Source organism: Crocuta crocuta, unplaced genomic scaffold (genome assembly GCF_008692635.1).
Source record: "Crocuta crocuta isolate KB4526 unplaced genomic scaffold, BGI_CrCroc_1.0 scaffold26, whole genome shotgun sequence".
Classification (NCBI taxonomy): domain Eukaryota; kingdom Metazoa; phylum Chordata; class Mammalia; order Carnivora; family Hyaenidae; genus Crocuta; species Crocuta crocuta.
Window position 1 is genome coordinate 1,556,622 of NW_027532249.1, and position 21,086 is coordinate 1,577,707.

General features: G+C 46.3%; 1 protein-coding gene and 1 pseudogene across 2 annotated transcripts in view; both read right to left on the reverse strand.

Moving 5' to 3' along the window:
* Positions 1-811: 811 nt before the first annotated feature.
* Positions 812-1,972, reverse strand: LOC144243160 (large ribosomal subunit protein uL6-like; annotated as a pseudogene). The gene is made up of 2 exons (XR_013338554.1): positions 1,889-1,972; positions 812-1,520 (listed from the first exon to the last, which is right to left on the reverse strand). The product of XR_013338554.1 is annotated as a large ribosomal subunit protein uL6-like (transcript).
* Positions 1,973-15,513: 13,541 nt separating this feature from the next.
* IMPA2 (inositol monophosphatase 2) overlaps positions 15,514-21,086 on the reverse strand; it is a 47,793-nt gene continuing 42,220 nt past the window's right edge. The window contains exons 6-8 of the mRNA XM_077778263.1: positions 18,439-18,547; positions 17,540-17,691; positions 15,514-16,066 (exon numbers count right to left, since the gene is read on the reverse strand). Of these exons, the coding sequence (XP_077634389.1) occupies positions 15,951-16,066; positions 17,540-17,691; positions 18,439-18,547 (377 nt within the window). The 3' untranslated portion in view covers positions 15,514-15,950. The remainder of the gene's footprint in view (positions 16,067-17,539; positions 17,692-18,438; positions 18,548-21,086) is intronic.

Here is a 21,086-nt window from a genome sequence, read left to right on the forward strand (position 1 = left end):
CTCCAGACTCTGAGTTGTCAGCACAGAGCCCGATGTGGGGCTCAAACCTACAAACTGAGATCATGACCTGAGACAAAGTCAGATGCCTAGTTGACTGAGCCACCCAGGTGCCCCTGGCCCCAGCGTCTTTCAAAACACCTTCCTGTCCCTCTCCTGGGTGACACCATGCCCCTGCCCAACCAGGCGGCACTCAGAACCTTCCTTCGTGGCATCCCCGTGGTGAGTGCTCTCACTCCACTGGGAATGCCCCGCCCTGATTCTTGACCTAACCTCCACTCACTGCCTCAAACTCAGATTCAACATCACTTCCTCCAGGAAGCCTGCACTGATGCTCACAGGAGCAAGCACTTCCTGCCAGCCCGCTCCTGGATCCCCTTGGTGCTGGGCACGGGAGGGTGGGGGCTCCAAAGTTATGGAGACATATGTTTGTTTTTTCCTCACATCAAGACACAGCTTTTTTTTTTTTTTAAGTTTATTTATTTATTTTTGAGAGATGGAGAGAGAGGGGGAGAGAGAGAGAGAAAGAGAGGAAGAGAGAGAGAATCCCAAGGAGGCTCCGTGCTATCAGCATCAGGGCCTGATGTGGGGCTCGAACCCACGAACTGTGGTATCATGACCTGAGCCAAAATCAAGAGTTGGATGCTTAACTGACTGAGCCTCTCAGGTGCCCCCAAGACACAGCTTTTATTGCGTCTTTAAAATACCACAAATGATGGGGCGCCTGGGTGGCTTAGTCGGTTAAGCGTCCGACTTTCGCTTANCTCAGAGCCTGGAGCCTGTTTCAGTCTGTGACTCCCTCTCTGTCTGACCCTCCCCTGCTCGCACTGTCTCTCTCTCTCTCTCTCCTAGAAACAAATAAAAAACATTAAAAAAAAATAAAATACCACAAATAAGCCTGAGGAATCGTCCAGCGTCTTCCTGCTTCTGCAGCTGGACAATTTAAATCTTATCAGCCATCTGCCGAACTATTTCTTGTTTAGAAACAGATACCGTCCCCAAACGTTCTGATATTCTTATTTCTGTTGTGACTTGCTGAATCAGAGCAGCTGAATTGGATACAAGTTCAATGTCGTTGCAAGAATTAACTCCTCTTTCTGGGCCTGAGATACTGAACAAGCATTTCCGGGCCTCAGCCAAACCCTGCAGATATATTTTTTACCCAAGAAATTTCAGGTTTCAACAAGGGAACCATTCTCCCGAATAGCGATGCTGATGGGGAAGTAAACACACACAGACCTTGTGTTTTCCCGGAAGCCCAGGACACCACTCTAGGTCATGTTCTGTACGTGACTGTGGATAGTGCGAACAGAGGCCAGTTCCCTTCTGTCTCCGCCCCATTTGTCAACCTGGAGTCTCTTCTTTTTCTCCCCAAGGAGATGGAGTTCTACACTGATGTGATCAAAGTCCCCCTGCAGGTTCCTCAGGGGCCATTCACAACAGCAGCGCGTCTCTGTGGAGTGATGTCAACATTTTCTGGAATGTCGACGGTCTGATTGCTGAGAATGGCCTTCACTCTTGCCCTAGATGAAGCAAAGCCAGAGGCGGATGTTAGGATGAGATACACGAATAGCAGGGACAGGCATCTCTGACCTCCAAGAGCCTGGGCCACACGCCACACGAGGAAGCTGGGGTGCTCCCTCTGTAGGAACTTGCATGTTCTGAGTCACAGCATTCCCCGAGGCCAGAGTCATGTCCCACCTGCTGCCCCCACCCATCCGATTCCCTCTTCCCCTCAACTCCGGGCCTGGGCTCTTTGGCCTGTCCAGCCCAGCGTGGTGTTTTGGATCAGTCATGGGGCTGCTGCTGTGCTGATGTGTGATGACTGAGCGACACCGGGGGTGGGGGAAGGGGGGACCCAGGGCCAACGCCGGGAAGCCACACAACTCACCAGTGTTCAAGGTGACCTCCAGAGGACGCCGTACAGAACGACCCAGACATCCAGGTTTTTGTCTCCCTATGTCCTTTATAGGAGGTCTTGATGAGGTGACTGAGTGGCACTCCATTCTGAGGACTCACCAGCAGGAAGGGAAGCCTGACTTGGGCTGCGGCACACAGAGAGGTCAAAGCAGCTGAGTGGGAAGACCTTGTCCTTGGGTTCTCCGTTCTGGCTTCTGCAAGTCTATCTGTGCTTCTGGTTCATCTGTTTGATGCAACCACACGATTTCATATAATCTGCCCGACCCTGGGAGCAGCACCGTTTAACTTGTTTCACAGAGAGGCCCAGAGAGGTTCCATGAGTAGCTCGGGATCGCCCAGCTGGTCACTACCCCCTCCCCTCCCCCCCGCCCCACAGGCCCCTGCTGTTCCCACCATCTACTGGGAGCCCAAGGTGTTGGTTCAGAGGGCCTGGTGCTTCTGGAAACCATCCACATTTTTAGGCCACTGATTTGGTCTTTGCTTATGCTTTTAAGAGTCTGTTGTATTTAGGGGCGCCTAAATACAAGTTGGCTAAATGTTTGACTCTTGATTTTGGCTCAGGTCATGATCTTGTGGTTCATAGATTGAGCCCCATCAGATTCTCTGTCTCCCTCTCTCTCTCTCTGCCCCTCCCCTGCTCTCTCTCAAAATAAGTAAATAATAAAACACTAAAAAATTGTCTATCTATTTATACCTTGCCTACATGGAAAAAAGCATGATGATTAAAGTGTTTTGTATACTTTAATGTGGTTAATACTGATGAAAGCAAGGGGAGGTATTTTCTGAGATTGCCTCGGGTGTTGGGTGCAGAATAATTATAGAGCTGATCATAAATGGTTTAATAAGTCAGGCAAAGGGCTGTCTAAGCTCTAGTGTAATCAGACTAAATGTTTCTAGTTTTCTTCAATAGCTGAACCATTCCATTTGGCCGTGACGTGATCCTTTCGCTCTTGAATATTTAACTGTAAAAAACATTACCTGGCATTTCATAGCCCTAGATGTGTTCACATAATGTCCTGTGACATCTTCACAATAAAACTGGGATGAGGGTTGGACAGGTTCCACGTTACACATTTCACCAAAGACTGAAAGGGGGGACGTGATTTCAAGGTTACACAGCTACATTATCGTCAACTTGGGACCAGACTCATGTTTCCTGATTTCTGGTTTGGATAGTGACACTTAGTGATGTACCAAGACAAATGTTTTCCCTTTTATTTCAGGCTAGACCATCAGAGAGTAAGAGTAATTATTTTGAAAGTAGGTCAAAATGATACGGTGAGCAGTGTGGTTGACTGTGAAGATCACAAAGTAGGCAGCTCATTTGGCTTCTGGGAGGCTGATCTTGGCAGTGGCATCTGGGTGTCAGGTTCCACGGTGGGCGGGGCTCTGTGCCCCCACCTGGCCTATGGGTCTCGGGCACCTCCCTGTTCTCCAGGGGTTCTCTCCACTTCTCCTGAAGAGGTGGTGACAATGCTCAGGCCATAAGCTCACCAAAGCCAGCTCTGGACTCTCAGCAACTGCAGAATGCAGAAACAAATAGGTGCCTGCGGCCATTTATTTAGGGTGCATCCTCCAGGGTTTTGTGCTGCCTGTAGGGTGCTCTCCAAGCTTTTCCTGTGGAGAGTTATTTCTCCAAAGAAACCTTTCAGTAGACACTTAAAGACATCACATGATTAATGAATGTTATGCCGCAAAATGCATGTTGAAGAACATAAGGAGCTTCTTGTGTGCATTTATACTCAGAACGGTTTGGGCATATCCATAGAAAATAAAATCTTGCAAACAATTTAGTGAAACATGAGCATATATTTTAAACCTTCATTCAAAAAAGCTATGCCATTTATTAGAAAGTCCCATGCAGCACGATGATAAAATGGCAAATTAGGCTGTTTCCAGAGGTGAGAGAAAACCTAGTCTCCTCAAAGATGTACTGTGCTTCAGGAACTAGTCCGTAGCTTGACAAGCTCCGGGGACCCAGGCCCATGAGGACAGAGCACTCAGACCAGTTCTGGGTTTTCTTGAGGGTGGTCCGATGTGGAGTAGGCTCCATATCTTCAAAGACACAACTATTACAAAATGTGATTAAGCTACAGCATTCACAAGGTGAACCTATGTAAATACACAAAAAGCCCCGAGTGACTCATAACACAATCCATTTGCTATCCCAGCTGGATAACACATACTTCTTTATTCTTGCTGGGAACTTTGGCCAGGTGTGGTGTTTACTAGTTCACAGGCTGAGGGAACAGAATCTGGAAAAAGTCCTGGAGAACGTTAATGCGCAAGTGTCAGGGCCCAGTCGGGGCCTTGGCTTCCTTAAGTGGTTTGCCCAAGCTCATGTGGCTAGTTGGTACAGAGTCAGAATTTGAACACAGAACCAGTTCTGATCCCTGTCCAGTGGGCTACCCACACTTCTGTACACTTGCCCTTGATCCTTAATCATTATAAACTTATGCTCAATAATGCACGTCAGTGTTTTCAAAGTCACCGATATATGCCTAAAAGATACTAATTTATGTTCAAAATAACATAACGAACATTATGGTAAGGTATTGCTTTTCTTTAAGTTTCTTTTTTCCTTCCAATACATGTGGGTTTCTAGGAAGGCTCCCTTACAGTTCTTTTTTTTTTTTTTTTAAGTTTATTTATTTATTTTAAGAGATGGAGAAAGAGCGAGAGAGCATGTGCACACACTAGTCAGGGAGGGGCAGAGGGAGGGAGAGATAGAGAATCTCAAGTAGGCTCTACACTGTCAGGGCAAAGCCTGGCATGATGCTCCGTCCATGAACCGTGAGATCATGACCTGAGCCAAAGTCCGATACTCAACCAACTCAGCCACCCAGGCGCCCCCTTACGGTTCATTTTAAGGGTATCTTCATATCACAAGTAGGTTCCCTCGAGACAGTATAAGAAGGGCTAAAGGTTGTCTACGTGCGCATGCAAATGTAACCTACAGATCAGGAGGCTGATACTTAGGGAAAACACGTTTTTAAATGATCACTGTCAGGGCACCAGACAGTCTCTTCCAACACCACATATGTTGAGACCAGGTGAAAGAGCAACTTTCCTCAGTGCACAGCAGTTTTCAGGAAGCTTGGAGAACCAAGAGGGTAGGTAAGTGGTGCTTGCTTTTATTAACCATGGCCTTCACATATATTCAGTATGGATACGATCACTGCAAGGATGGTGGGGCCGCTATCCTTGGAGCCTGCCTCTAGCATAATAATATCATTTATTTCTGCCCCTGGCGCTTTTGTATAAAGCAATGATCTCACACACATATCTGAAGCCTATTGAGGTATTAGCCTTTCTCCAGGTTCCTCATTTTTTTTTTAATTTTAATTTTTTAAAAATTTTCTTTTAATGTTTTAAAATTTTTCTTATGTCTTTATTTTATTTTGAGAGGAAGAGAGAGACAGGGAGTGAGAGGGGAGGGGCAGAGAGAGAGAGAGAGAGACACAGAATCTGAAGCAGGCTCCAGGCTCTGAGCTGTCAGCACAGAGCCCAAAGCAGGGTTTGAACCCACGAACTGCGCCTGAGCCGAAGTCCAATACTCAACTGACTGAGCCAGGCACCCCTCCAGGTTCCTCCTAAAGGCAGTGGAAAAACACTCCCACTCTTTGACAGCCCCAAAACTGGCATCTTTGGTATTTCACATCCAAGTTATTAAGTGTCTGCTTAACTAGGTCCAGCACCTGAGGAGAGAAACCTGTTACCATGATGATGGCAGGGGTGGTTCATGGCATGAGGTATATTTTAGGGAGGGGACTCACTAAAGCAATTTTAAAAAATGACTGTCATGTCCTCTGGAAAACTTAGTAAATTAAGTTGGAAAACTATATACCACTTACGCTGTTTCAAAGGGGACACATGCACCCCAATGTTTATAGCAGTAGCAGTACTGTCAACAATAGCCAAAGTATGGAAAGAGCCCAAATGTCCATCAATGGATGAACAGATAAAGAAAAGGTGGTACACACACACACACACACACACACACACACACACACACACACTGGAGTATTACTTGGTAATCAAAAAGAAAGGAATCTAGCCCTTTGCAACTATGTGGATGGAACTAGAAGGTATTATGCTAAGTGAAATTAGTCAGAGAAAGACAAATGACTTCACTCATATGAGGACTTTAAGGTACAAAACAGATGAACATAAGGGAAGGGAGCAAAAATAATGTAAAAACAGGGAGGGAGACAAAAGAGACTCTTAAATATGGAGAACAAACAGAACTCATTGTTGCACTCTATGCTAACTAACTTGGATGTAAATTTTAAAAATAAATTAAAAAATTTAAAAAAAGAAAATTATGCCACTTAGAAATTAAATTTACAAAGTGTCTCATTTGCTTACATAACCATTTTTAGTAGGAATGGGAAAGCTCTGTTCTGGTCAGTTATTCTATCAGTCTGAGTCCTGAGCTCTCCAGGAACCCGATCTGCTCATCCCCCCATCAGGATCTACATGGCCTGCTCCCCTTAGCTGAAGTAGCTTATCTCCATTTATGTCACTAATCTTCAAAATGTGTTAAAATGAATCTCATTCAGAAAAATCTTGGCTAAGTGCTGACATATTTCAGCTGCCCAAAATGAACTTGAAGATAGAAAGGACAATTTAATGATCTGAAAGACATTGGTGTAGGTGTGCTCTCTGGAGGAACGGCGTGACTCTCCTGGGAGTCAGCAAGACACTGGACACTGGTCAGCAGGGTGTGCAGGAGACTCGAGACTCCCAGGGGTGGAGAAATTTGGCTCTTGACCCTGAAGTTCTATGGCTCTGCATGCCATGTGCCTATTTCCTGCAGATATCAAAAGTGAGGGCCCCTGTACACATTAGACTCATTAGTCGCAAAGGAGACCCAGTCCTCAAACATCCAAGCCCCTCAACTGTGTACTTTTTGGGGATTTTCCTGGTCACCCCATTCAGATCAGAAAAGGAAACTCCTTTTTGATAGTTTTAATTTACCAACTAATAACCCAAGTGGAAGTGGCGGTAAGGCATCTGGATAATCTACTCCAGAAGGGAATAATCCCCTGGGGAAGTCCACTGGGAGCTCTACTATTTGCAGTGAGCTGGGGCTTGCATGCAGCTAGGCCTATGAGAGGCGGGTGGCATGCACGAGTTAGCAGTGAAGGGTCCACCAGTGTCCAGAGAGGAGAGACCTTGGGGCTGGCCTGGGGCCTGCTGAGGACTCCCCAGCGGTACAGTCTGGTGAAAGTGATGGGGTTACTGTATAGGCCAAGCTCTCAATTTTAGGAGCCAGAGACAGCAGATGCCATGGAGGCCCTCAAATATTCTGTATTTGTCGATGTTGATGGTACTTTAGGAACATGAGAGAAAATGTTAAGGGTGGGTTACAGTCTCCTCCATCTAAAGACTGACTTTCTCAATTCTAAAATTTCAGAAAAGATACCTGGCTAGCTGGTCAGTGAATATTCTTTGCATAATTCTTTCTCCTACAGAGGGAAAAATGAAGCCCAGAAAATACAATTTCTGCTAATTAAATAAATGGATCACAAGAACAGCATACTTTTGGAGATATGTTTTTGAGTTATTCATTTTTCTTCAGTCTGTCCCATGTCTTGGATTTCAAATACTGACATGTATTAGGTTAATGAAACAAGGAGGTCATCAGACTGAGGTGGCTCTAATGCCAGGGCACCTACGTAAGCAAATCAAACACTAACCTTGTAATTGCCTCAAGGTTACAAAAGTGAAACCTAAGGACAACCACTCACAAACAGCCAGCTAGGCCTTACGCTATAGTCAGCCAATGTCTCCTCACTTTGCTTCTGCCTTTTCCCTGTAAAAGTTACCCCCCAGCTCCTGTCAGCAGAGCTCTCCTAACCACTTCTGGTTTGGTACTGCATAGTTGGAATCCATTTTTACTCAAATAAACTCTTCTAAAAATTGAACATGTCTCAGTTTAACTTTTAACAGTTCTGGTGTCAGAAGTATGATCCAAAGGTGACACTCCACCTCTCAATGGCCCCCAGGAGCAAGGGGCCACCAAACACATGGAGCAAGCAGCTCCATGCTCAGCACAGAGCCCAATGTGGGGCCTGATCCCACTACCCTGGGATCATAGCCAGAGCCAAAGTCAAGAGTTGGATGCTCAACTGAATGAGCCACTCAGGTGCCCCTAAATCAATGCCTTTTAGAGGAAGATTCTCTGCAGACCCTGGAATACCAGATCTAACCACTTTTCTCCATGGTCAAAGGCTGAAATGGAGCCATTATCAAAGATTCTCCAAACTCTTAGGGAGTCTTCAAAAATTTTATGAGGAATTTGGAAAATTTTTAAACAAGATTTTATTTTTAAGCAATCTCTGCACCCAAAATGGGGCTTGAAGTCACAACCCCAAGATCAAAAGCTGCATGTTCTACCAACTGAGCCAGCCAGGTACCCTGAGGAATTTGGAATTCTGACTGGAGCTTATGATCTGGGGCTCTTGAATCTCTCCTGATTTATTCATATGGCATTAGGAAATGGGTGGGTGAAGCCAAGAGAATTTGCTAGGAGCAATACTAAATAATACCCACATACAATTGCTCTGCCAGGGATGGACCAAAATGCACTATAAAAATAGCCCCAGACCTACTTGAAAGTATTAATAAGGCACTTCTTCAAAAGACTGGCCTCTATCATTCAGTCTTGCAAACAAAAAAGGACAAACCAGTCTCAGACTACAGACAAGATTGGAAACTTTTTTTCTTTTGTGAAACATTCTGTTTCTTCTTCATTAAATGCAGGCACAGAAAATGTCTTGAATTCCTTATTTATTACAGGGCTCCAGCCTAAAAGCAGCCTAATAAAGAGGCACACACTGGGTTGAGCAGTGGCCCTTCTTACTGAATTAACAGCCCTAACTAAACATTTAAAAATAATTTTTAAAAATGTTTTATTTATTTCTGAGAGAGAGACAGACAGACAGACAGTGTGGGCAGGGGAGGGTCAGGGAGAGAGGGAGACAGAATCTGAAACAGGTTCCAGGCTCTGAGCTGGCTGTCAGCACAGAGACTGGCGCGGGGCTTGAACCCATGAGCCGCGAGATCATGACTTGAGCTGAAGTCGGATGCTTAACTGACTGAGCCACCCAGGCGCCCCTAAAAATAATTTTTAAATGTTTATTTTTGAGAGAGAGACAGAGACAGAGAGAGTGTGAGCAGGGGAGAGGCAGAGAGAGACACACAGAATCCAAAGCAGGCTCCAGGTTCCTAGCTGTCAGCACAGAGCCTGACATGGGGCTCAAATCCAGAAACCATGAGGGGTGCCTGAGTGGCTTAGTCGGTTAAGTGTCTGACTTTCGCTTAGGTCATGATCTCGCGGTTCGTGGGTTCAAGCCCCGCGTCGGGCTCTGTGCTAACTGCCAGCTCAGAACCTGGAGCCTATTTCCGAGTCTGTATCTCCCTCTCTCTCTGACCCTCCCCTGCTCACGCTGTCTCTCTCTCTCTCTCCTAGAAATAAATAAAAATATTTTTTAAAAAATCCAGAAACCATGAGATCGTGACCTGAGCTGAAGTCAGATGCTCCACTGACTGAGCCTTCCAGACCCCCCAGATCCCTAGCTAAACATTTTGAAAAAACCTTAGGGCCAAGATACTATTTAAAGAGCCAATGAACTTGTGGCCCTAGAGTTACAATAGTTCCAAGGGCTGAGGACCTCCATGTATTCATTTCAGGCCAGAACCTAGAACTCAGGAATACTCTGTCCCCAGATGTTTTCCTTCAGTGTAAACAATCAGGGCACTGAAAAAAGGAATGCCCCCTGCTGAACCCATCGTTTTGCAGATTTCCACCTATTAATCCACACTGTTTTTCTATGGGGGCAAGTCTTTAAAAATTTCACTGTCAAAATAATTACCAGCATTGATGGATTTCCAAGGGGTTCTCCAATAAATTGCTCCTCATGATACCTCTAAATTAGCAAGGGGAAATAAAGATAAAAATTAATGGAGGGACTCATGGGCGGCTCTGTTGGTTACGTGTCCAACTCTTGATTTCGGCTCAGGTCATGATCTCACAGTTTGTGAGATCAAGCCCCACGTTGAGCTCTGTGCTGACGGTGCAGAGCCTGATTGGGATTCTCTATCTCCCTCTCTCTCTATGCTCCTCCCCAGCGCTCACCTGTGCACTCCAAAATAAATAAATAAACATCTTAAAAAATGAGTGGAGAATCCTTTACAGTGTTGGTGGGTCTACATTAAACTTTATCAACTATAAATCCAGTTTCATAAAATAGCAAATCCCTCAGAATAAAGAAAATATTTCTGTAGTGGGGGTCTCTAACCAAATTCAAAGGGTACCTGTATCTAAACCAGTCCAGATGATATTAGGGCCATTTCCAGGAAACTGTACATTCCCTCTTCATGGCACTGCCTCAGCAAACCTGTTAGGAGGAGATAAGCTTTCTAAATTGAGGAGTCATGGGGAGCCTGGGTGGCTCAATCGGTTAAACATCCCACTTCGGCTCAGGTCATGATCTCATAGTTTGTGGGTTCAAGCCCCGTGTTGGGCTCTGGGCTGACAGCTCAGAGCCTAGAGCCTGCTTCAGATCTCTCTTTCCCCTTCCCTTGCTCATGCTTTGTCTGTCTCTCAAAAATAAGTAAACACTAAAAAAAATTTTTTTAATTGAGGGATCATATAAAATTTAACTCAGAAGGAGAGATGACCTGAGTTGCTCTGCTCTCTGCAAGCAGGACTTGATGAAATTGAGACTTGAAAGTGTGAAAGCCCTGATCTCTCAGAAGTGCCTACATGCCTAGAAGCTTCTTCCTCAACCAACACAGGCAAAATGAAGAGCACTTAACCCATAAAAATCCTAGTAGATCATTCTGAACCTCTGCCTAAATTGTCTCAATATTTACAAAGACCAGAAGCTACTGAAGGGCTCCCACTAACAGTAGAAGACTTAATTAACCAAAGACTTAGAACCCCATGCACTAGTCCCTTTCATCTTATTTGTCCATGGGAGGGATAACCAGGCTCTAGGAATTCTAACCCAAGAGCACGGAGGAAAACACAGACCTGGTGAGCGCAGCTTACAGTCAGACCTGGCAGCAGGAGCACGTCCAAACTGGGAAAGTGGGAGCCACAGTGACTAAGCTGATGGAAGCCTCAGCTGACCTGGTATTCAGACATAATACAAGTACTGTAGTATTGCTGCTCAGTACTGTTACACCCTGATCAGCTGATCACTTTCAGCAAGTAGATGAGCATCTTGTGAGAGCCTTCTCCTTCTACCTTCTAACCTCCGTCTTAAGTGCTGTGACTCACTCAACCCTGCTGCACTGGCCTGGTGATGGTACAGAGCCCCATAAATGTGTACATGTGGTGTCACGGTTGCTGACCCTTTGCATGACTTATAGGACAATTCATTAGAAAGCCCAGATTTGATACTCTGCGTCAATGGGTCCTATGTTAAGAATGCAGAAGGGAGGTATCAAGGAGGATATGCTATAATAAGTCGGTATGAACTACCCGAAAGGGTATCTTCCCCATTTTAAGTCTGCAACCAGCAGAGTCACATGCCCTCACTCAGGCTTGTTGGCTACCCAACAGAAAATCAGTAAACATGTATAGCGATAGCACATACACCTATAGCGATAGCACATGTGTCTTTGGGTTGATCTCTGACCTTGCTACATTATGGAAACAGAGAATTCCTCACTAGTCAAAACTGGGTTTTACTCTGAGTAAATGAACTGCTGTCTGCCTTTCTACTGCCTAACTGAACTGGAACTATTAAAAATGAAGCTCATACTAGAAAACAGAACCCGAGTAGCAGGCTTCCATGCTAAATCAGCCAGCACTTAACCTCTTCCACTATACTACTTGAATAAAGTCTGTAAGACTGATTCTAATCAAATTATTTATGATAGTCTATATAAAAGACAAAATCAGGCACCTGAACTAGAACAACAAATGTTGAGACCGAGGGTACAAATTTTATATTAGAGGACACCCTGAGGGCCCAGATGGCCTCCTGGTTCTTCCTGAGCCCTTAAAATTGCCATTACTAGAAGCTTTGTATTCTGCAATTCATCAGGGCACAGAAAAAATGACCCAAATTGTGAAAAAGAATTGGTGGGTGAGTGCTCCAAAGTTGCATAATTGGTTCATGAGCAATGTCTCTAACCCTGGAAAGGCCGTTAAGATGGCTCATTGGATGGAGCGTTCCCACCACCTACTGGGCCATTTGAACATCTACAAATAGATTTCATTCAATTGCTCCTACAATGGGTTATTGATATGTCCTTGTAATTATTTGTATTTTCTCAGGATGACTGAAGCCTTCTCATGCAGAAAGGCTAATGCCACAACCATGGCTAAGAAACTTTTAGAAAAGATATTTTCTTTAGAGGGTATCCCCCAGAGAGATTTCCAGTGATGGGAACTCTTTTCTCTAGGCAAATAATTAAACAAATAAGATGGTTGCTTTCAAACAGTGGAATTACTATCATCTTAACCATCCTCAGTCATCTGGTGAAGTTGAGTGAACAAATGGTATCTTAAACCTGAAGCTGGCTAAGTTTGCAGAATTAACTTGATTGCCAGGCAAAAAGGTCTACCATTGGTTTTGATGACAGTTAGATCAGCACTTATGGGAAAGCCCAAATTAATATCTCATGAAACAGCAACAGGAAGACCTATGCTTTTGATGATAGGCCACGTGTCTACTGTACTCATAAATTCTGATGTGACTCAGTATTGTAAAGTTTAATGCCTTATGCCAAAGTGTACCAGGAAAAGAAAGCTTTCCATGGCTCTCCTACAGCTGGCTGAACCTTCCACAACTTAGAACCTGGAAAGTAGGTCTTCTGGAAACGACACCTCAGAAAGACTGCCCATGAACCTCATTGGAAGGGACCATACCAGGTTCTCCCCACTACCCAGATGCCAGCTCAACTTCAGGGATTTGAACCCTGAAGCCACAGCTCCTAGTTGAAAGGGCTCCTCCAGGCTCTTGGAACCGTATACCACCTGGAGATGTGAAGCTGAAACTGACCAGAGGTTCCCCTCAGAAGCATACGACAGCTTGAGGTGAACAGCTCTTCAAGATCATGGATCCAATCTTCACCTCCCGCATGAAACCTTTATCTCTTTGCCTATTTGCTATCTGCTTTTCTGTCTGTTAATGCAGAGGAAGACAGGATTTCACAAACAATAGTTACCTCAGGAAACTAAACTAACTGCTGGATTTGTCATGCTGAAACAAAATCAAGTTGTGAAGGGAATCCTGAGGACCATGGTATGCCGCCACTGTTCTGCAGGTCCCTTTTATAAAGTTAAAATACTAGATCTATGAATCCTTGTTTCTTATCTCAGTTTACTCCAATCCTGGAAGGGGACAGCAAGAGCCACTGAATAAACACATAAAAGATGCCACAGAGCAGTGGGTGTCAACCAGACCATTTGTAGGCTTGCTGTTAGGCCCATACATTTGGGTGGTCTTTTAATATGTGATAATGCAGTATTGGAGTCTTGGATGAATGATGCTAATGCCTCTATATGGAGCAATGTTTCCATGAATGCTAATACTTGGGGGAGCCCTCCATGCACCTCCTGGCTACACCTTTACACGTGGAAGTTTGGGCAGCGGCCTCCATGCTTGGGAAGCTCCTTGTCTGGAGGATGTAAGGACAATGCACCCTTCCTGTAAGTACTGTCCCACTGTCCCTTCATAACACCTCAGAAAACTCCACATTGTTCCACTCTCCTGAACTTACCAAAGAGAAGTTTACTAGCAGCCGCTAACCCCTCTGGAGGCACATCATTTGGAAGGTCCCTTCTTCCTTGGCTCGGAATTGTTACAAACAGAAGTACGATTAGAAACTTACCCTTAACTCTGGCAACCACTGCCATGTCTACTGCTAATGTCCTGGCTGCACAACAAAAGTCCCTAGGGGCTCTCCTGCTGAGGTGGTTTTAGATAATAGAATTGCTTTAAAACAATTTTTTTAATGTTTGTTTATTTTTGAGAGGGAGAGAGACAGCATGAGCATGGGAGGGGCAGAGACAGAGAGGGAGACAGGTTCTGAAACAGGCTCCAGGCTCTGACCTGTCAATATAGAGCCAGATGCGGGGCTCACACTCGGAATGGTGAGATCATGACCTGAGCTGAAGTCGGATGCTTAGCCAATTGAGCCACCCAGGCACCCCATGACATTGCCATTAAAGGGGGAGAGGCAAACCATGAGAGACTCTTGAATGCTGACAAAAACTGAGGACTGATGGATGTGGTTGGGGAAGGGGAGGATGGGCACGGAGAGGGGTACTTTGGGGGATGAGCACTGGGTGTTATATGGAAACCAACTTGACAATAAACTATTAAAAAAAAGGGTTTTTTCATCTTTATTTATTTTTCAGAGCGAGAGAGACAGAGTGCAAGCAGTGGGGGAACAGAGAGAGAGGGAGACATAGAATCTGAAGCAGGCTCCGAGCTATGAGCACAGAGCCCAATGTGAGGCTCAAACTCATGAAACTGTGAGATCGTGACCTGAGCCGGAGTCAGATGCTTGACCGACTGAGACACCCAGGTGCCTCGATAATAGAATTGCTTTAGATTACTTGTTGGGGGAGTCTGTGCCACCGCAAATACTTCCTGCTGTACCTAGGCCAACACCTCTGGTTTTGTAGAAATTCCAGTACAAGACATTAACAAACACGCTCCTTGGCTTATACAGGTTGATTCTGGTACATTCTTTGATTTATTTGATAGCAACTGGTTGGGTTCATGGAAGCCACGGCTAGAAGTATACTGCAGTCGCTTGGTATTACCTTCCTCATCATCAGTATCACGGGCAATCTGGTGTGCTGTGTTCTCTCAAAGGTCTTACGTGTGTGCTCCCAGCCACTGGCACAGCAGATGGTCTTGGTGTGGGTGGAGAACAAAAAACAAGGCGAACGCTGGGAAAACCAGCAAAAGCAATTCTTCCACGGATCTGACATCATAACCTGGGAGTTTCACAGTGAGACGAGAGTGACTGAACTCTGATGGTGGCAGAGAGTGGTGCTAAGACCAAAGTTTGGGGCAATCTCTCATGTACGACAGGATAACCAGAAAAAAGGGGGGGGGGGATTGTTAAATCAATTAAAAAGGAGGCCATCAGACGGAAGTGGCTCTAATGCCATAGCACCGCATAAGCAAACCAAAGCGTAAGCCTGTAAATACCCTAAGGTTACAAGAGTGAATCTAAGGACAACCCATCACCAACAGCCAAAGAGGTTTTAAGCTACCGCCAACTGAGAATTTCCTTTGGCCTTTTCTCTAGAACAGCTGTTCCCCAGCTCCTGTGGACGGGGCACTTCTCACCACTTCTGCTTTGGTGCTGCCTGATTTGAGTTGTTTTTTGCTCAAATAAATTCCTAAGATGTCTGTACGGCTCACTTTATCTATTAACACATGGTAATTAGTAAGGTAGTTTTCACAGTGCTTATCAAAAGCAGCAGACAGACAGCAAACACTGCTATCTTTGGGCTTTAATGTGCGAACTTTCCTGAAGAGCCCGGATCTACAGCTGTGGGCGTTGTGGGTTGTCTGGGGAAACAGGCGACACACTCATGGAGGGAAACAGAAAGGCAGAGCGCTATTATTTTGATTTATTGCATTCTGAAGTACCATGGGGGAGGGCCTGAGAACAAGTCCACTTCCTTAGCAGTTCTAAAGCCTTATTACCTGAGATTTACGCTCTGGAGGAAAAAAATCGACTCAATTTTCGATATGTACGTCACACGAGATTTGGGTTTGGGCCCTGATTGAAGAATGTGTACTAACCTGATAAAGGCTATGTGAGATTAAAGAGGGACACCAGCTAAACACCGAATCCGGGTGAAGGACGTGGATTTAACCAGAAAGCCACATACTTTAGCAAAACACCTCCCTGTGTGGGTGGTCAGAGACGCCTGACATGTGCTGGCTGCTGGAGGCATCTCTGTTCCGGGGCTCACTGCCAGCCTCAGCGTTCCCAGGAGGGCCCGGTCCTCGGGTCACACTTCTCTGCCCCTCTGCTCCCTTTCATTTCTCATCATCCCGCCCATAGTTAATTGTTTGTAAGGCCTGAGCTATGAGCGTCGCCATTTCTCGTGTGCCCGCAGCCACCACTCTGCAAGACATGAGGTCGAGAGGTCCGCCTGAGGACAGAGAGAGGAGAGAGGGTGCCCGAGTTACTGGAGAGGGCAGAACAGTCCTGAATGGCAACTCGGCACATGCCTGCTCCAAGGAAAACCAAGGTCTCGGGCCAGGCTGGAGGCGGGACCAAACAGGGAGGTCTGGACGTTAGCCTGGCCAAAGCAGGGGTGCAGCCTCTCAGCAGCCCCTCTGCTGCCCCAGGAAGGGAGCAGTCGAGGCTGTGCTGGGGGAATGGAGGCTAAGGTCCAGCCATTGGGACTGAGGTTCACATGATCGGTTAGACCACCACAGCGGAGAGCAATTCTCAAATGTCTGCTGCCTGGGTGGCACTGGGGACCCCATGTGACGGATGGAAGTCCTCACTCAGCGGGTCTGAGTGGGACCTGTCTGGGCAGTGACCTGGTGCAGGCTGGCTAACAAGTCGTGACTAAAAAGCAGAGAAAGGGATCTAAAAATATTCACCCAGTCTCAGATTCCTTATTCCTAAATGTTAGATGAGGGGTCTGCCTGAAGCTGAGTGGAGTTATGGGGGCAGATATGTTATGGGATTCACCCCCAGGGGGTCAGTCACTGGGACATGATGACCTTGAAGTAGAAGGAACACAAGTCACCTTTCTGAGTCTGTTCTCCTAAAAACCTCACAGGGCTCACGTTGTACACCAAGCTGACCCCATGCTGAACTACAGGGTGTGTGTGTGTGGGGGGGTGCTAGCCTCGTCCTCATAGAATGGGGAACACGATGCTTATTCTGCGTATCTCATCAGATTTGGTGGGGTCAGCATGTGTATGCTAGAAAACCACCAAATGCTATGTTAAGTGTACAGTGGTGGTGCTATTCCTATCTGGCCATATCCTGATCCTGGGGTTTCTTTTCATGCCTAGAGGCATAGAGTAGGAATGCAGAAAAGCCACGAAGGCACTAGCCCACTATTTTTCCAACATCTTCACATGGTCTCTCATCAATAGACCAGTCTGAGGAAGTAGGGGGAACATTTGGTCTGGTGGTGGTACTTGGTCCAGTCTGAGGGATGTTGGGTCTGGTGGTACTTGGTCTAGGTTGGGGGATGTTGGGTCTGGTGGTACCTGGTCCAGCCTGGGGGATATTGGGTTTGATGGTACTTGGTCTAGGTTGGAAGATCATGGGTCTGGTGGTACTTGGTCTAGGTTAGGGGATGATGGGTCTGGTGGTACTTGGCCTAGGTTGGGGGATGTTGGGTCTGGTGTTAACTTGATCCAGTCTGGGGGATGTTGGGTCTGGTGGTACTTGGTCTAGGTTGGGGGATGTTGGGACTGGTGGTACTTGGTCCAGTCTGGGAGATGTTGGGTCTGTGGTACTTGGTCCTTTCTGGGGGACATTGGGTCTGGTGGCATTACCAGGTCTAGACTGGGGGACACTGGGTCTGATGGTGTTACTGCTTTAGTCTGCTGTCATTCCCCTGAGGATTGACAGCAGGTTGAGGGTCAGAGGGGCTCACCTGAAGTATCCATCACGATGCCACCTGCTTCTCTGATGATGACTGTGGCGGCAGCCAGGTCCCAGCAGTGCAGGCCAAATTGGTAATAAGCGTCCGCAGCCCCTGAGGCCAGGTGGCAGAGTGCCAAGGTGGAGCTCCCGATCACTCGGACCCTGGAAGAGAGGGGAGAGGGCAAAGGTTCCTGTGAGTGGTGCTGTGCACAAGTCAGATTTCTCTTAAATAGCTGACATCATCCAAAGTCAACCCTCTGGTGGGCATTCCCAGTCATTAAAATGAGCCACAGAGCTGCTCTAGTAAGCTCTCTAGATTCAAGATCTGTGGTGCAGAGCACTGCCATCCAAGAGAGCTTTCTGTGAGGATGGAAAGGTTCTGCAAACGTGGAAGCTACCAGCCACCTGTGGCTGCTGGGTACCTGAAATGTGGCTAGTGCGACCGAAGAACTTGCCTTAACTCTACTGAACTTTAACTTAAACTTAAATCACCTCATGTGGCTAGCAGGTACAGCACAGACCTAGGAAGGGTGGGAGATGGGAGAAGATTCACGTGGACTTGTCAGGACTTCTTTTTCCTAAACATTTGCTGGAGTGGTATCATTTACCAAGGGCTCTAAGCCTATACAGGATTCACTGGTTGTGGGGCTTGAGATCAGTCACATGGCTTCTGGAACAAAGGTCCCCTATCGCCTTCCTAAGAGCTGACCACACAAGGTGCACACCAGCACGAGATAGCACACGGTGGGGGAGCAGCACGTGGCTCTCCTGGCCTCTACATGGGGCACATGTGCGCCATCTCCCATCACTCGGGATCTTTTCCTCTTTCCCTGGGAGCTGTGAGCAAGACTGTGTGCTTGGCACTTTCCCCTTTGGCTCCGGGATGTTCTGGGAACTGAAATGTCATACCCATGAGCTTTGGCGTGGAGTAACCTCTCCATGTTGCTCAGGAACAATTTCAGAGTGGCAGGGTCACGTTTGGGGCCGATTTCCGTTAGAACCAAGGCCTTGGAGATATCTGCAGTAGAAAGAATGCCCCATGATCAGAAAAATCAAGTCTTGGTTCTAACTGAACACTCGGGGTTCCCTCTGGAGCAAACCTCAAATATCAGCCTCTCCTTCCCTCTCAGAACAAGTACCATCCGTTAAGTGGTTTGCGCTATGAGGCTTTTCTGACAGCTGTGCAGCAATGTACAGACACAGTGAAGGGAGGTCAACAAAACCCACACCTATTTCCTCATCACTCTGTTAAGGCTGCTTCCTGTTTCAGATTTCAGAGGGAGCAGATTTTCAGGTCTCTCTCTTTTCAGGGATAGTTAGCATGAAGAACCTGGAAGAGTCAGGTGGCTAATGAAAATCACCATCATTGAGTCATAAATAAAAACAAAATGACGACTAAAAAAGCTTCAAATAAATCTGTCTTTAAAAATCTTCTTCTAATCGCTATGATCACGGAGACGGAAATAGCATCCCTGAAGAGAAAGCAGGATGTCTTTGGAAAGGGGGTTCTCAGGAGTAACCCTACTGGGCATAAGGAAGGCTGAGGCGGGGGCTGTATGGTCACCCCAGTGTGGAGTGGTGAGGAGCTCAGGCCAACCACACTGCTCCTGTGACAGGAGTAGGAAGCTGGCCCGTGGGTGCCAGGGGATGTGTCTGGGCTCCCTTCCCCTGCCTGACTCACAGGTAGGTTATCACGAGCGGTTTGTTTTTGCTTTGTTACACACCCAAATACAACCCAATTCAGTCTGTCATGTCTGGTCAGGCCTTCGGGCTGAGCACAGTCAGCTGCACCAGGTATATTCATTCAGATAACAGAACAAAGTCCCTCCATGAACTAGAGGAAAAACACACTCCACAAGTTATGTCACTCAACGGGCCCAATCCTACGTCAACACCAAGACTCTCTGAGGGACCAGAGGGCCGTGAGAGGGCCATCTCCTCTGAGACACACTCTATATCTATTTCCCCTTTTAAACCAGAGGCTCTCATTTTCTACTTTAAGCACTTTCTGAACATTGCTGGGCTCCACACCAAAGCTACCTGCCTTGGAGGGGTCTGAATCACTCCCTGCCAGGCACGCCCAGAACCGGAGCTGAGCTAATGACGTGCCTGCCCCGTCTCCAGTGTGTGTGAGGGGCTCTGCCCAAAACAAGGGGCCGTGGGGCCGGATGGCTCCAGGATCCCCGTGGACAGGTCACTGCCCGAGCTTACCTCCTAATTCCCTCCCTGGGCTGCAAACTGAGATGGCGTTTTCCCCAGGGGCAGGAAAGAAGACCTCTTTTGGAGAAAAAATTTCAACAGAACCAGGCACACAGTAGGTGCTCAATAAATAGTCACGGAAGCAATGAGCACTTTTCCGCAAACACCAGCATTATGGAAACACTGGCAAAAGTCTTCTTGTTTAAAGGAATACAGGAGTGCTGATGGATAGGGGCACATGAACCCCAATGTTCATAGCAGCACTCTCAACAATAGCCAAAACATGGAAATGGACACTAAGTGTCCATCAACGGACAAATGGATCAAGAAGATGTGGTTTATCTATACAATGGAACACTATATGGCAATGAGAAAGAATGAAGTCTGGCCATGTGTAGCAACATGGATGGAACTTGAGGGTGTTATGCTGAGTGAAATAAGTCAGGCAGAGAAGGACAGATACCATATGTTTGCACGTATAGGTGGATTAGGAGGAAGCTAACGGAGGACCATGGGAGAGAAGAAGGGGAAAAATAGTGGGGGAGAGAGAGGGAGGCAAACCATGAGAGACTCTTGAATGCTGAGAACAAACTGAAGGCTGATTGGGGTGGGGGAGAGGGGAAGGGGGGTGATGGGCATGGGGAAGGGCACTTGTTGGCATGAGCACTGGGTGTTATATGGAAACCAATTTGACAATAAACTATTTAAAAGAAAAAAAGAGTCTTCTTGTTTGAGCCAACTTGTTAAATCAGTAGCACTTTTTAAGTTATGGGAGGAATACTTGACTTACGTAGAATTTGGTTGGCTAGTGTAAGAATCTAATAACTATGTATAAGAGCATTATTTGGGGGGGGGATGAATTCTTGAATGACAAATATTTTTGTTAAATACACTCTTTTTAAAGTTTTTTTAATGTTTATTTTTGAGAGAGAGAGAGCATGAGTGGGGGGAATGGACAGAGAGAGAGGGAGACAAAGAATCCGAAGCAGATTCCAGGCTCTGAGCTGTCAGCACAGAGCCCTATGCAGGGCTCGAACTCATGAACCATGAGATCATGACCTGAGCATAAGTCAGACACTCAACTGACTGAGCCACCCAGGTGCCCATAAAACACTCTTGAAAGATAACATATCAAAATTTGGGAAGTGACTGTTAAATTAAAAAGAATGAGCAGTCCTAGAAGAGGCCGCCGGGGAAAACGGAAGTGAAGCAGGGTATGCCGCCTGATCTTGCTCCTAATTTCCTTATCTGACTTCAAATCTTACACCCACACACAGACACTGTATTTTTTTTTTTTTTTTTTTTTTTTTTTTTTTTTTTGGAGAGAAGGGGGAGGAAAAAGGGGGGGGAAAAGAACA